This window comes from Chaetura pelagica, unplaced genomic scaffold (genome assembly GCF_000747805.2).
Source record: "Chaetura pelagica isolate M959 unplaced genomic scaffold, ChaPel_1.0 scaffold530, whole genome shotgun sequence".
Lineage (NCBI taxonomy): Eukaryota > Metazoa > Chordata > Aves > Apodiformes > Apodidae > Chaetura > Chaetura pelagica.
Window position 1 is genome coordinate 114,598 of NW_009951793.1, and position 12,519 is coordinate 127,116.

The window sequence follows — 12,519 nt, forward strand, 5'->3', positions numbered from 1 at the left end:
CGCTACCGGGCCGGGCCGGGCCGGGCCGCCCCTCCCCGCAGGAGCAGGCCGGGCTGCGGCCGCCGGGACGCCCCTCCCGGACATGGGATCCCCGAGCGCCGAGAGAAGCAACCGGAGACCGGGACTGGCACGGGTGGCGGGGTGAACCTCCGCCGTGACCTCCTGAGCTCGCCGGTGCATTGGGGTTTGGTCTGTTCTTTCTTCCCAGGGGGTTTGGAATAACCAGGGCCAGGTGAACAGGCCCCACGGAACCAAAAAAAGATGTTCGCGGATTTGGACTATGACATTGAGGAAGATAAGCTGTGAGTATTTTGCTTGTCTTTGCCTGGGGTTTCTTTCGCTGTCAGTGGGAATAATCTTGGCAGCCAAGACCGAATGAGAGCGGATAAATGGACCTCTGAACGCTGCGTGCTGAAGAGTCAGGCTTGGTTTTCATACTGGAACAGGTAGCCTAAGGAAGCTGTGGCTGCCTCATCCCTGGAACTGTTCAATGCCAGGTTGGATGGGGCTTGGAGCAGCCTGGTCTAGTGGGAGGTGTCCTTGCCCGTGCAGGGGGGTTGGATCTAGGTGATCTTTAAGGTCCCTTCCAGCCCAAACCCTGGGGTTCTCATTGGTGACAGATCTTGTGTCAACTAGTGACCTAAACCAGAAAAAAAATATACATATATGATGGAGGAAAGATAATCAGAGGCAGGAAGAAGGTGAGATAAATTCTCTAGTCTGTAGGTCTGCAAAGAGATGAGCACCAGCATTTCCTGAGCCAGGAAAAGGTTTGATGAGATTAGCAGTGAATTTGACATGAAGCACTTGTCTTGCATCTCATTTACACTGTGTGAGTTTTCCCCTCACTCCAGCAGTAAGAGCAGGTGAAACACTCTCTAAAACAGGGTAGTGTTTCCCCAGTGCCTAGTGATAGATGAGGGTGTCTCTCCCACCTCTAATCCTTGCATGCACGTAGTCTCAGAAAAGGTAGCCCAGAAGGCCTTCCTGCTGGCACAGATAATGTGGGGAGCCCAAATGTGCAGTGCCCATTGCGTTTCCAGTTTGTACCCACTCAGGTACTGGGGTTGTTTCAGAGATGCCTTCTGTGTTCCATTATTCATCCCCTCTTTCCTGGTCTAGGGGGATCCCTACTGTACCTGGGACGGTGACCCTGAAGAAAGACTCTCAGAACCTGATTGGGATCAGCATTGGGGGAGGAGCACAATACTGCCCCTGCCTCTACATTGTCCAGGTGGGCACTCAGGGAGGAAGAATAAACCACCTTTGTCCAACAGCATTGGCCTGGGAGATGGGAAGCATGGAGAGCCCTGTGCTATTTGCTTGCCTCGAAGTGAGAGACATCATCCCACTTCCCAGTGAATAAGATTTCCTTACCCTAGTACCTAATAGGTGTGGAAGAACCAAATTTAAGACTTTAGAAATTATCCTCCTCTTTGGAGAGCAAGTTAGGATTCCCAGGAGAACGGCGTGACATTCTCAACATCAAGGAGTCCTACACTTGAACATCCTGAAAGCCAGAACTTCCTGAGAGGACAAGATGGTCAGCTTACCTCTTAGTTAGGAAAGGGGGAAAAAAACTGTGAGTGCCCCATGACCAAAATACAGCTTGGTTAAATAGGAGGAATGCAGTTGTCCCTTTCTTGCTCTTCAGCCCTGCACTCACCTCCCTCTCAGTCCCAGACTACCTGTGCTCTTTCTCCTCTCCTCTAGGTATTTGATAACACCCCAGCAGCCTTAGATGGCACCGTGGCAGCTGGAGATGAAATCACAGGAGTCAATGGGAAGTCTGTCAAAGGGAAGACCAAGGTGGAGGTGGCCAAGATGATACAGATGGTAAAGGTGAGAGGTAGGAGGGGGACACCGGAGCTCTTGGGTCGTAGTTGACAGTTTATTGTCCACTGGTAAAGAAAGACACTGCTACTGGCTTCCAGCACAGCAGTTGTGGATTTGCTCTTTCTACAGGGAGAAGTGACGATTCACTACAACAAGCTTCAGGCTGACCCAAAGCAGGGCAAGTCTTTGGATATTGGTAAGACTGGTTTATTTCTGCCTAGAGTGTTAAAGTGACACAGAGGGTTGAAAGATTGGTCCCAGCTGAAAACAAAATTATAATTCTGTTTCTCTTCACAACTCAGTTGTTTTCAGATAGGTACTGCTAAAGAGACTTGCAGGTTTATAAAAACCCTTCCCTGACTTCTGGAAATAGTCCTGAAAGTTGAGGCTTGACTGTTGTTGCAGGAGGCTTGTTTTTCTGTGTTGTGTTTAGCATGGATGGTGAAACTCAAGTAGATAATAATTTCATGTATTTATTTTTAATACATCTAAGTCATGTTGGTCTGTTGAGTGTTGCAGCTGTACACAGAAATGAGTCTGTCAGAAATCACTGGTTGCAGTTTTTCAGCTTGGAGTGATTCAGTGAGTTTTGTACAACCTTAAATTTTATAGGAGAGAGGAGGCTTTATTTCTAAAACAATGTCTGTTTTGAATTGGGCCTACAGGGCTGTCTCTGTTATATGATCTAACTTTTTCACTTTCCTAAAAAAAAATACCTGTTCCTCAAGCTTTCATTTCTTTTCATGGTGATTAAGGTGCTAATTAATTGTCAGGGGTTCAAGAAAATGGTGAGGACTGAGAATGGATTTCTGGGGAAACAAAAGTGTGGGGAGAATATGGTCTTTTCCAGAGATGTTGAACACTGTGGCTCCAGCTGAGTTCTTGGGAGCTGCAGGCACTTGGCACCCCTGCAAGTTTGCCTCTAAATAAATGCAGCTAAGTCATTTGATTCCTAAGAGGGCATAATTATCTCTAGTAATTTGCAGGGTATGACTGCCAAAGACAGAAATTAATTCCATCAAGGATGACAAAAGGGTTTAACTAAGATCCAAAAGATGTAAGTAAGCAAAGGGATAATGTTGGGCATTAAATCCTATTTATCATGCTTTCAGTCTTGTCTCCTGAAAGTAATACAGCAAGTAGCATAAGCAAAGTTTAGTTCTAAATATCATGATGGGTAGCTTATAGGAAAGGGATTTATTGGAATAGTCTTCCAAAAGAGGTGCTGGAGCTCTATTGATGGAAGTATATGTGATAGCAGAACAGACAGAAGATAGATGTGTTACGCATGGCTGGACCGAATGTTGAGCCCCTATGGCATTCTTTTCCTTCTCACTGCCTCAGTAGTGAGTTAAGCTCAGACCAGCCAGTTTATTCAATCCCTGAGAAGGTGGTGAGGTGTGCTGGGGTGCTTTTTATGCCCAGAGAAATGACCCTGAGCCTGGTTTGCAAATCTCTTTTGGCCTGTAGTGTTGAAGAAGGTAAAGCATCGACTGGTAGAGAACATGAGCTCAGGGACAGCAGATGCCCTGGGATTAAGCCGAGCCATACTTTGCAATGGTAAGTACTGTCCAGGAGGACGTTTTCTTAAGAAAACACTTACCCTCTTGTGCTTACCAGCATTTTATAGTCATGTTATTCCTTCATAATTCTGTCCTTCTACTACACTTTGCTGTTGTGTTTGCCCCTGCCCTTCCTGAGTGATCTGTCTTGTCACTGGGGCCATTTAAATGTTAGCTAAAGTCAAATTAATTTAAAATGGGGACCCACTTAGTGAATGCTGGTAGATGATGATGCCACACTGTAAGAGTGGTTGGCAGTTACTTTAAAAGCTTCCCTAGTTGGACTGGGGGAAACAAATTTGAACCAAAAATATGAAAATGATGTTTTTCCAATCGGTCAAGTCTTAACCATGTGCTGGATTGGACTGTTGCAATTCTGTATTCTGGTTCTTGTTTCCATTTAGATGGACTAGTGAAGAGATTAGAGGAGCTGGATAGGACTGCAGAGTTATACAAAGGTAAGCTGTGTCTTCCATCGGACATCAGATGGGAGGGAATGATGCCTCCACCATATTTTGATGAAATGACTCAATTGGTTTTTCTGTCTTCCATCACAGGCTTGACAGAGCATACCAAGAGTCTTCTCAGGGCTTTCTTTGAGCTATCCCAGACACACAGAGGTAAAGAATCTTGAATTAAGGGAGCAGAAATCTTTGATAACCAGTTTCAGGGGTTTTAGTCCATCCTAAGCTGTGTGATTCTTTCACTTAACAAAAACTAAATATTGCAGAAATCAGCTGGGAAGGGCTGCTCTCCTGGTGTTAGCAGCCATGGTGCTATTGCAGGCTCTGTCCTTCTCATGAGACATTCATGAATTCATAGAATGGTTTGGATTGGAAGGGACCTTCATGATCATCTAGTTCCAACCGCCCTGCATGGGCTGGGACACCTCCCGCTAGACCAGGTTGCTCAGAGCACTTCCAGGGACGGAGCGGCCACAACTTCACTGGACAACCTATTCCAATGTCTCACCACCCTCACACTGAAGAATTTCTTCCTAATGTCTAACCTAAATCTTACCTCTTTACTTTTAATCCATTGCCCCTTGCCCTCTCTCTAGAAGTGCTTGTAAAAAGTCCCTCCCCAGCTTTCCTGTAGCCCCTTCAGGTACTGGAAGGTCGCTATAAGATCTCCCTGGAGCCTTCTCCAGGCTGAACAGCCCCAGCTCTCTCAGCCTGTCTTCATGGGAGAAGTGCTTCATCTCTTGGATCATCTTCGTGGCCCTCCTCTGGACTCTTCAGGAGCTCCATGTCCTTCTTGTGTTGGGGCTTCAAGATTAGACACAGTTCTCCAGGTGTGGTCTCATGAGAGCTCCTCACAGTGAATCCCATTAAAGAAATGCCCTGCCAACCCGCCGTCCTTAGGGAATATGTAGCATCATCCCCCAGCTAATTGCAAAGTTATGGGGAGGAGCTGTAACACTGGAGGCAAGATTCTTCTCCAGGGTCAACCTCTTTGTTCATGTGTTTGTGTTTATTTATACTCTCACCCAGCATTTGGAGACGTTTTCTCTGTCATTGGTGTACGGGAGCCACAACCAGCTGCCAGTGAAGCCTTTGTGAAATTTGCTGATGCCCATCGCAACATTGAGAAGTTTGGGATTCACCTTCTGAAAACAATTAAGCCGGTAAAGAATTTAACCATGGGAGTAAAGGGAGAAGAGGGGAATCTAGAAAGACAGAAGCCTGTCTTTGAAGGTGCAGTCTTAAAAGATCATGCTTTGTGGGAAGAACTGTCTTTGTCTGCTTTCCTTCAGGGAGCTCTCTTCATAAAAAACCTAAGTGAATATACTGGTCTTGTCTCTTTGACTTTTGCACATGAGCCTATTCGTCTCCATTTCTTTTGGGGATGAGGGGGTAGGTTGGTAACTGCACTCCCTAGAGCCCTTTCCCTGATATTGGTATTCATAATTAAAAGATGTCATTAAATTTAAAAGAGTTTGGATAAGCAGTCCAGGAACAGTCTGAGGATTTCAATCAGTACAGTTGAGTGAGAGTCTCAACAGAGGATCTGTCCACTTGATTTAGAAAAGGGAGGATTAAATGTTGATTTGAGCACCACTTTAAGTGCCATGTTGGATGGACAACGTTGGGTAGTGGGCCTCTGAACCAGGAAGAGTGGTTTCCAGGTCAAGTTGAAGTTGAAACAAGATTATTTGAAAGAGGACTAATTCAGACTAGAAGTGAGACATGCCTTTCTAGTGCTGTAACCACGTGTCGGTGACTGTCATGAATGCTCTAACTTTGGCAGTTTGGGGTCAAGATCAGTTACTTTCTTTCAGATACACTCCAGTTAAAAAGAGTTAACTCGAGTCAGCCTCATGGCCTGGGCTGGTTAGAAGGTTGCACTTGATGAATTGTGGTCATGCTTTTTGGTCTTACATTCAGCAGCTGGATGTTTCACTTGCAGATGCTTACTGACTTGAATACATATCTGAATAAAGCCATTCCTGACACAAGACTGACTATCAAAAAATACCTGGATGTCAAGTTTGAGTATTTGGTGAGTCACTCTTTTTTTTTCTTATTTTCCTTTTTTTAGCACTGTTTGAAATTAAATTTCCTACACAGTCACACATCCATCCTTCCACAATCCATGCAAGAATGCATTATTTTTTCCAATTCTTTGTCTGTTGCTGGATTACTGAGATTCAGACACCTGCTTTTGACCCAGTAGGTCTCACTGGTAAGAGAGATCTCCCAGAACCCAGGGGACTTCTTTTCTACATGACCAAATGAGTTTCCTTGTTTATTTTTGATGAGTTCCTATGCAACTTACAGTCTTGAGCTACCTTAAATAGCTCAATAGCCTCAGAGTCTGTATTTTTCAGGTAGTTTTTCTTTAGCCAGGTTAAACCACTGTCAAATCATGTTTGTTTTCATTTAGACCACACTTTTTTCCCCACTTCTTCACTCCACTCACCTCTTGTTTTCTACACAAAAATAATAGGGTAGGGTTGTTAAGTACATCTGTTCTATAACTGCAGGAAACTATTTCCTTTTACCAGTTTAGAGAAGTATTTGGAGCTGTAGCCCTAAGGCAAGTGAATATGGTAGCCTCTCTTCCCACATAAATCCTTCTCACAATTAATCCTTTTTTCCTCCCTCTTTGTTTATTCCCTTCTCATACTTTCCTGGTACTCTGTTTTCCTACACAGTAGATGAGTGCAGGATTTTCCTCTTACTTAGGTTATGCTAAAAGTATTATGGATCTATCTAAAATATTTGCTCCAGGAATAGAAGTAACAAGCACCTTCCCTCTTCCCACTGTTTTCTCTCCTTGTCTTTCTCTAAATAGATTTTCTTTCCACCTGTGATGTTTAATATACTCAGATCCCAGTGTGCTTTCCCCAGTGTCCCTAGCTGCAGCATTGAAGTAGGGCTTGAACTGGTACAACCCTATGGCTGTGGTTGATAATTATATTGTTTCTAATTCTTAATATTTTCTTCTTGTTTTGCTTTTTGCCTTTTTTTGTTTTTAAATCCCACAAAGTCCTACTGCCTGAAAGTCAAAGAGATGGATGATGAAGAGTACAGCTGCATTGTGAGTACCAGCACTGTGGCAAGGACACTTGCATCCTCTCTTTCTGGAGCTTCCCTCTGCCTTGTCATTGCAAAAGGGCTCCTGTGCCTGTGTGTGCCCAGCCAGTGAATACGTCCTAAGAATTGCACACATTTGTTCTTAACATATTAGAAACTGGAAATCCCTAAATGGTACCAAGGAAACACTGTCCATAACTGAATCACTGGTGCTGTGGAATTGTAGAGGAACCAGCCGTCTCCTCTGAGGTGCCTTTGCTCAGTGGTTGCCGGTCTTAGTGTTAAAGTAATATTAGCTTGTGTAAGGAGGATTAAGGTGTTATCTTCACAGATTCCATTTATGTGTAGTGTACAGCTTATCATTAATTCAGGACTTGTTTCTGAGAAATGGAGGCTTAGCTGCTCCACCAAAATGCATGTGAAAGCTGCATTTGCAGTTTAGGAAAACTGATTAAAGTATCTCCCTTAACAACAGGGTTTTTCAGTAGTACAGCTTGCTATCAGGTTTAGAGTTTTACAACTGATCCTTAACATCTCTGTTTAAGACCACTAAAGGTGCTCCCTAAATGCCCAGTTTCCCTGCATAAGGAAGATCTTGTTTTATCCTAGGTATTGATCTCAGAACAGGAATTTGAATTTTTGGGTTGCCCAGTGCCAGGAAGAAATAAAACTTTCCTAATGCAACCTTTAATTTTATCTTTCCTCCTAAATGGAAAGGAAAGAATCCCAGTCTTGCCCAGCAGAGTAACATCTTTGATTTCTGACATGTGCAAAGTGCGCTACCAACCCATAGTTGGTAACATATTTTTATGCATGTTATCTTTGCAGGTGCAAGAGTAGAATGTTTGCTGTTTTGCTAACAGATATAACCCCTTTATCTCAAAAACTGTTTAGTGGGACAACATGTAGGTCCCTCCCTACTGGTTTCCCTGAATAGATGTGTGATATGACATGCAATCAAAATAGGGTGAAGCTTGCAGAGGAGGGCAGAATTTTTTGCGTGGTTGATATAAATTAATACATCCCTCAGACTTTTCCCTTGTTTGTTCACAGTGCTTGTTTTAATTGTTCAGATTAGAAGCCATTCCACTTCTCCATGCTGGATTGAAGGGTCCCTGTCCTGCCTTTGTTTAGTAGTGATACTTTTCTTTACCATGGTTGGGGTGTATTTGGCCTTCAGAATGGCCCCATTGAATGCCAGTTTGTTGATGTGTCTCAGTGTTCCTCATATCAGTGATTTCTGAAGCCTGTTTTTACTAACACCAACTGCCATTTGCCCCCCAGTTATGGCTGCACTTTAGTGGTTGCCCCTGTGGGGCTGAAATGAAATACCAAAAGGTGATGAGACATAATTGCATAAATAAAAGTTTGTAAGGGCTAAATAGTTTTAAACTAAAAGAGGGTAGATTCAGAATAGATGCAAAGAAGAAATTTTTGAGTCTGAGGGTGGTGAAACATTGGAACAGGTTTCCCAGAGAGGTGGTGGATGCCTTATCCCTGGGAACCTTCAAAGGTCTCTAGGCAAACTGATCTAGTTGAAGATGTCCCTGCTCACTACAGGGGGGTTGGGCTTTTAAAGGCCCCTTCCAACCCAGACCTTTCTCTGGTTCTGAGTTTCATGCATCCTCGCTGCAGTTCCAGCGAGCTCGAGAGGGATGTAATAACCCCAGGTCACTGAGTCCACAGCAGCAGGCAAGCTCTGGGCACAAGCACTGATGCGGGAGTCTCTAGAATGTCGCTGTTTTTGGCAGGCTCTGGGCGAGCCCCTCTACCGGGTCAGCACCGGGAACTACGAGTACCGCCTTATCCTGCGTTGCCGCCAGGAGGCTCGCACGCGCTTCGCCAAGATGAGGAAGGACGTGCTAGAGAAAATCGAGCTCCTGGACCAGAAGCACGGTGAGTAGCGCTCCTGCGTCCGGCACCTGCAGGGGGCAGGCAGCCATGGCTTTGGCCTTCACGCTCCGCCGTTGTCTCACCTCAGAAATCTTTGCTGTAGCACCATCCTGTGGCTGTGCCTGGGACATCCGTCCTCGGGCCAAAAAGGATTAATGCGTGGGAGACTGGAATTAATACTGGTGAGGGAGGCTTGGTCACAGCCTTCATGCCGTACTTGTGAAGGGGGTTTTCACCTGCTTTGTTCCCCACATGTCTCCCCTGCAGTGCAAGACATCGTGTTCCAGCTGCAGCGTTTTGTCTCCACCATGTCCAAGTACTACGATGACTGCTATGCCGTGCTCCAGGATGCAGATGTCTTTCCCATTGAGGTGGACCTGGCCCGCACCACACTCAGCTATGGGCAGAAGGACACATACACAGACGGGGCAGAAGATGAAGAAGGAGAAAGCGAGAGAGAAGGTAGCGGGAAGGAGGATGCAAATGGGGAAAAGCTCATTGATGATGCCTGAGTGTGCCAGCATGGCCAGAGGAAAGACTCTGCAGACTGTTATAAAAACATGTATTTCACATGGCGATTCATCCTCCGTGACTTTCTGTGTATGTCTGGCCTGGGATTCCTCCTCTGCTTTGGGTGGGGGTAGCTGGTTGGACTGGGACCAACCTCTGCTTTCCTCTCTGTTCCCTTACTTGTTTGCCTGGATAGTCCTTTTTCCACCAGAGACTTCTTCTGCCCAACTCGGGTATTGAGGTGTGGGGAGGAAAATCCCCTATGACACCTCCATGTGACTCTGTGTGCAGACAGGACGTGGCTGAGCATGTGGGATGCACCACTCTCCTCTGGTTAGACATCTGGAGGTTATTCTAGATGTCAAGAACAGCCCCTTCTGTCCTCCCCTTGTACTATGGGAAAGTGTTAGCACCAGCATTGTTTTCTTCATCTCACTTCAAGCTGTCTTAAGCTTCCCATTCTTTGGCCTGTTTTAAGCTTCCTCTGTGTCTTCCATCTGACCCCATGGGCTGCAGGACCAATTTTTGTAGGGTGATTCACCACTCCCGGCTCTCTATGCCACTCCTTTTGAGAAATAGCAGCAAGTCCAAGGTGATACCTAGAACTGGTGGTGGTAGGTGTGATCTGATCACCCCCCATCTGAGGGGCTTGGGGAAGCTCTCAAAGCAGGGGCTGGTGAAAGTCACTTCCTGGCATGCTGAGCTGCTGCAACCCTGCTGCAAAGATTTGGAAGTCTCTTCCTCTGGCTGCTATCTTCTTCATAGTCCCTGAGTTCCTGCAGAGCTGGCACTGCCTGCACACTCCATAGCTACACCCCAGGGCTAGGATTCTTCAGGATGTGGCCCTGCAGGAAGGAGGGACCTGGCTCAGGAAGGAGTCCTCCTACTCTGCAGCAGTGCAGCGAACGTGCTTGTCTGAGGCAGTCAGATTCCTGGGAATAACGGCAAAGCTGCATGAGTTTCCATCGTTCACCTTTCTTATGGCTCCTTGTGATGGACAGTAACCAAATGCACATCTTGAGGATGTGCAGCACACTCCTCCCTTGTGCAGAGATCCACCTTAGAACCACAGAGGAGATGCACCATCCCCAAACTAGAGAGGAGAGACAGGAAGATTCGTGGAGAGAAGAAGATGCAACCTGTAGGTAGAGACTTGGACATTTTGCATGTCCCACGTGACTAGCATGCCACCCCTACCAGCCCCTGCTCTCCTCTCTGCACAGCCATTTTGTGCTGTCTCTGGGCTAGCCAGAAGCAGGAGCTAACATCCCATTCCCCAGCACAAGAGAAGGAGGGAAAGGATAACCAAGGTGAGTGAGGCTGCTTCTTTCCTCCTTTTCTCCCTCCACCTGTGTGGGCTGACCCCAGATGCAGGTGGCACATTCTGTTTTAGTGGGCAGCACAACTGCCAGGCGTGGTGTGCTTCTCAGAGGCAAGGCCTTCTCTGTCATTACATTCTAGTGGTAGTGAGAGAAGTTCTTTAAGGACATTAATTTATGATCGAGATGTTTTCTGTTTTGTTTTGTTCTCTTTAATTTGTTTTTGGAGCTTTGTCATCGCTGTGGGTGCCTGGAAGAAAGTTGTCCATGGTCAGGCTGCTCTGGAAGATTTTAAAAGGCTCTGATATATTGACTGTTGTCTCTAATAAAGAAAAATATGACATTTTGTTTCTTGTCCTTCATGGGTTTTCTTTAAAGATTTGTTTGCTCATCCTCTATTGGTTTTAATCTCTAAATATAATGATGGAAAGATGGATGTCATGTGCTGGCCTTTTTTTTTTTTTTTTTTCTGGTGGATAATCCCTATGCCAACTTGTGGTGGTCACTGCAGCACACTTTCCAGAGGAGGAGGCTTAGAAATGCTCTACCAAGGCCAGTCCTCCATGTAATACCAGCTTCTCTGTATCGTCACTTCCCAGCAGGACACTAGCCTTGTAAAGCCACCAGTTGCCTTGGTCCTGCCCCATGGCATCCTTGCACCCCTCCAGAACCAGCTTCCCTGCACAGCTCAGTTGTTGCATCATAAGCTTGAGCTGATGCTTAAGTCTCTTATCCTCTTTCAGAGCTGTTCATGGTGCCAAAATACAGAGCAGTTAAGAGGAGCAGAGAAAATGCTTCACTGGAGCCTGCCTGAAAGCCACAGTGGCTGGCAGCACAGCCAGGTTTTCTGCAGCCTGGCTGGTGGAGGGGAAGGAAAAGGGATGGGTGTCTCACAGCACCATCTGCATCAGGATCATGTACCCTAGGGGCTTTTGAGAAGAGATTAAGGAGCTGGAACCTTAGTGGGGAGTGTTGACTGGTGAAAAGGAAACAAGGGACCTGCCTGCTGCTGCTGAGGGCAGGGGTTTTTTTCATGCTGAGGACCTCTGGGAAGTTTGGAGCTGCTTCTTGGAGGCGGTATTGATAAATAAGGAAAACCTGGATAGGTTTGGGATTGCTGGGGAGAGAGCTACAGAGCATCTTGGTCAAGAAGAGCAGAAACAGTGATCTTCCCTTGTGGGGAGAACAAGCTTGCAGGGCAGTGAGTGAATGCCTGCAGGACTCTAGCACCCTTGCTGCTGCTTCTCGTTGTCCCAGAGCTTTGCATCTGGGGTTTGTTGTGGTGCTTAGTCTGATTTGGGATATTTCTAAGCAAATTTGAACAGAAAAAAGCCCAAAGTCACTGCTATGACTGGCTGACGATCAGAGCTAACAACAGTTAGCCATGGTGGGACAGGGCACAGCCCCATGGGGTTTACCTTCTCCCCTCCAATTTCATAGAATCATAGAGTGGTTTGGGTTGGAAGGGACCTAGAAGATCATCTAGTTCCAACCCCCCTGCAAGAGCAGGGACACCTTCCACTAGACCAGGCTGCATAAAGCCCTGTCCAACCTGGCTTTTTGTCTCTTCTTAAACTGCCATTCCTCAGCAGGTTTATTTTGCTCATCATTTTCTGCTCCTTGCTGGGGAGCATCTAGCCTGGAAACCTTTCCTTCATGTCTCCACATCCTCTCTGGGTTTAAATGGCTTTACAGATCCTTCAGGCTTTGCTCATTACCCATTAATTTGTAGTCAGTCAATGAATGGAATGAAACACCTCTTTTGATGGTCCCATGAGCTGCCTTCCCTGTAGCCCTCTGCTTAGTTTTTGATCCCTCACTATGGTCACAGGTTCTCCCAGGGCCTCTAAGGTGAAGCGG

At 46.1% G+C, this 12,519-nt stretch overlaps 1 protein-coding gene across 1 annotated transcript; it reads left to right on the forward strand.

The window, feature by feature from the left end:
- Window positions 1-201: 201 nt before the first annotated feature.
- On the forward strand, window positions 202-9,407 carry PICK1 (protein interacting with PRKCA 1). Its single transcript, XM_010003043.1, has 12 exons — window positions 202-302; window positions 1,123-1,234; window positions 1,714-1,842; window positions 1,966-2,032; window positions 3,307-3,396; window positions 3,803-3,856; window positions 3,956-4,018; window positions 4,892-5,025; window positions 5,808-5,900; window positions 6,891-6,941; window positions 8,689-8,833; window positions 9,098-9,407. Exons 1-12 carry the CDS (start codon window positions 262-264, stop codon window positions 9,340-9,342), a joined length of 1,224 nt encoding a protein of 407 aa, XP_010001345.1. The 5' UTR covers window positions 202-261; the 3' UTR covers window positions 9,343-9,407.
- The last annotated feature ends 3,112 nt before the right edge of the window (window positions 9,408-12,519 follow it).

What these genes read in the sequence shown, in the direction of transcription:
- PICK1 (XM_010003043.1), top strand. Translation starts at nt 262, where the DNA reads ATGTTCGCGGATTTGGACTATGACATTGAGGAAGATAAGCT. An exon ending in GCTATCCCAGACACACAGAG is followed by an intron (nt 4,019 to 4,891) that starts GTAAAGAATCTT and finishes ACTCTCACCCAG; the next exon opens with CATTTGGAGACGTTTTCTCT. An exon ending in TTCTGAAAACAATTAAGCCG is followed by an intron (nt 5,026 to 5,807) that starts GTAAAGAATTTA and finishes TTTCACTTGCAG; the next exon opens with ATGCTTACTGACTTGAATAC.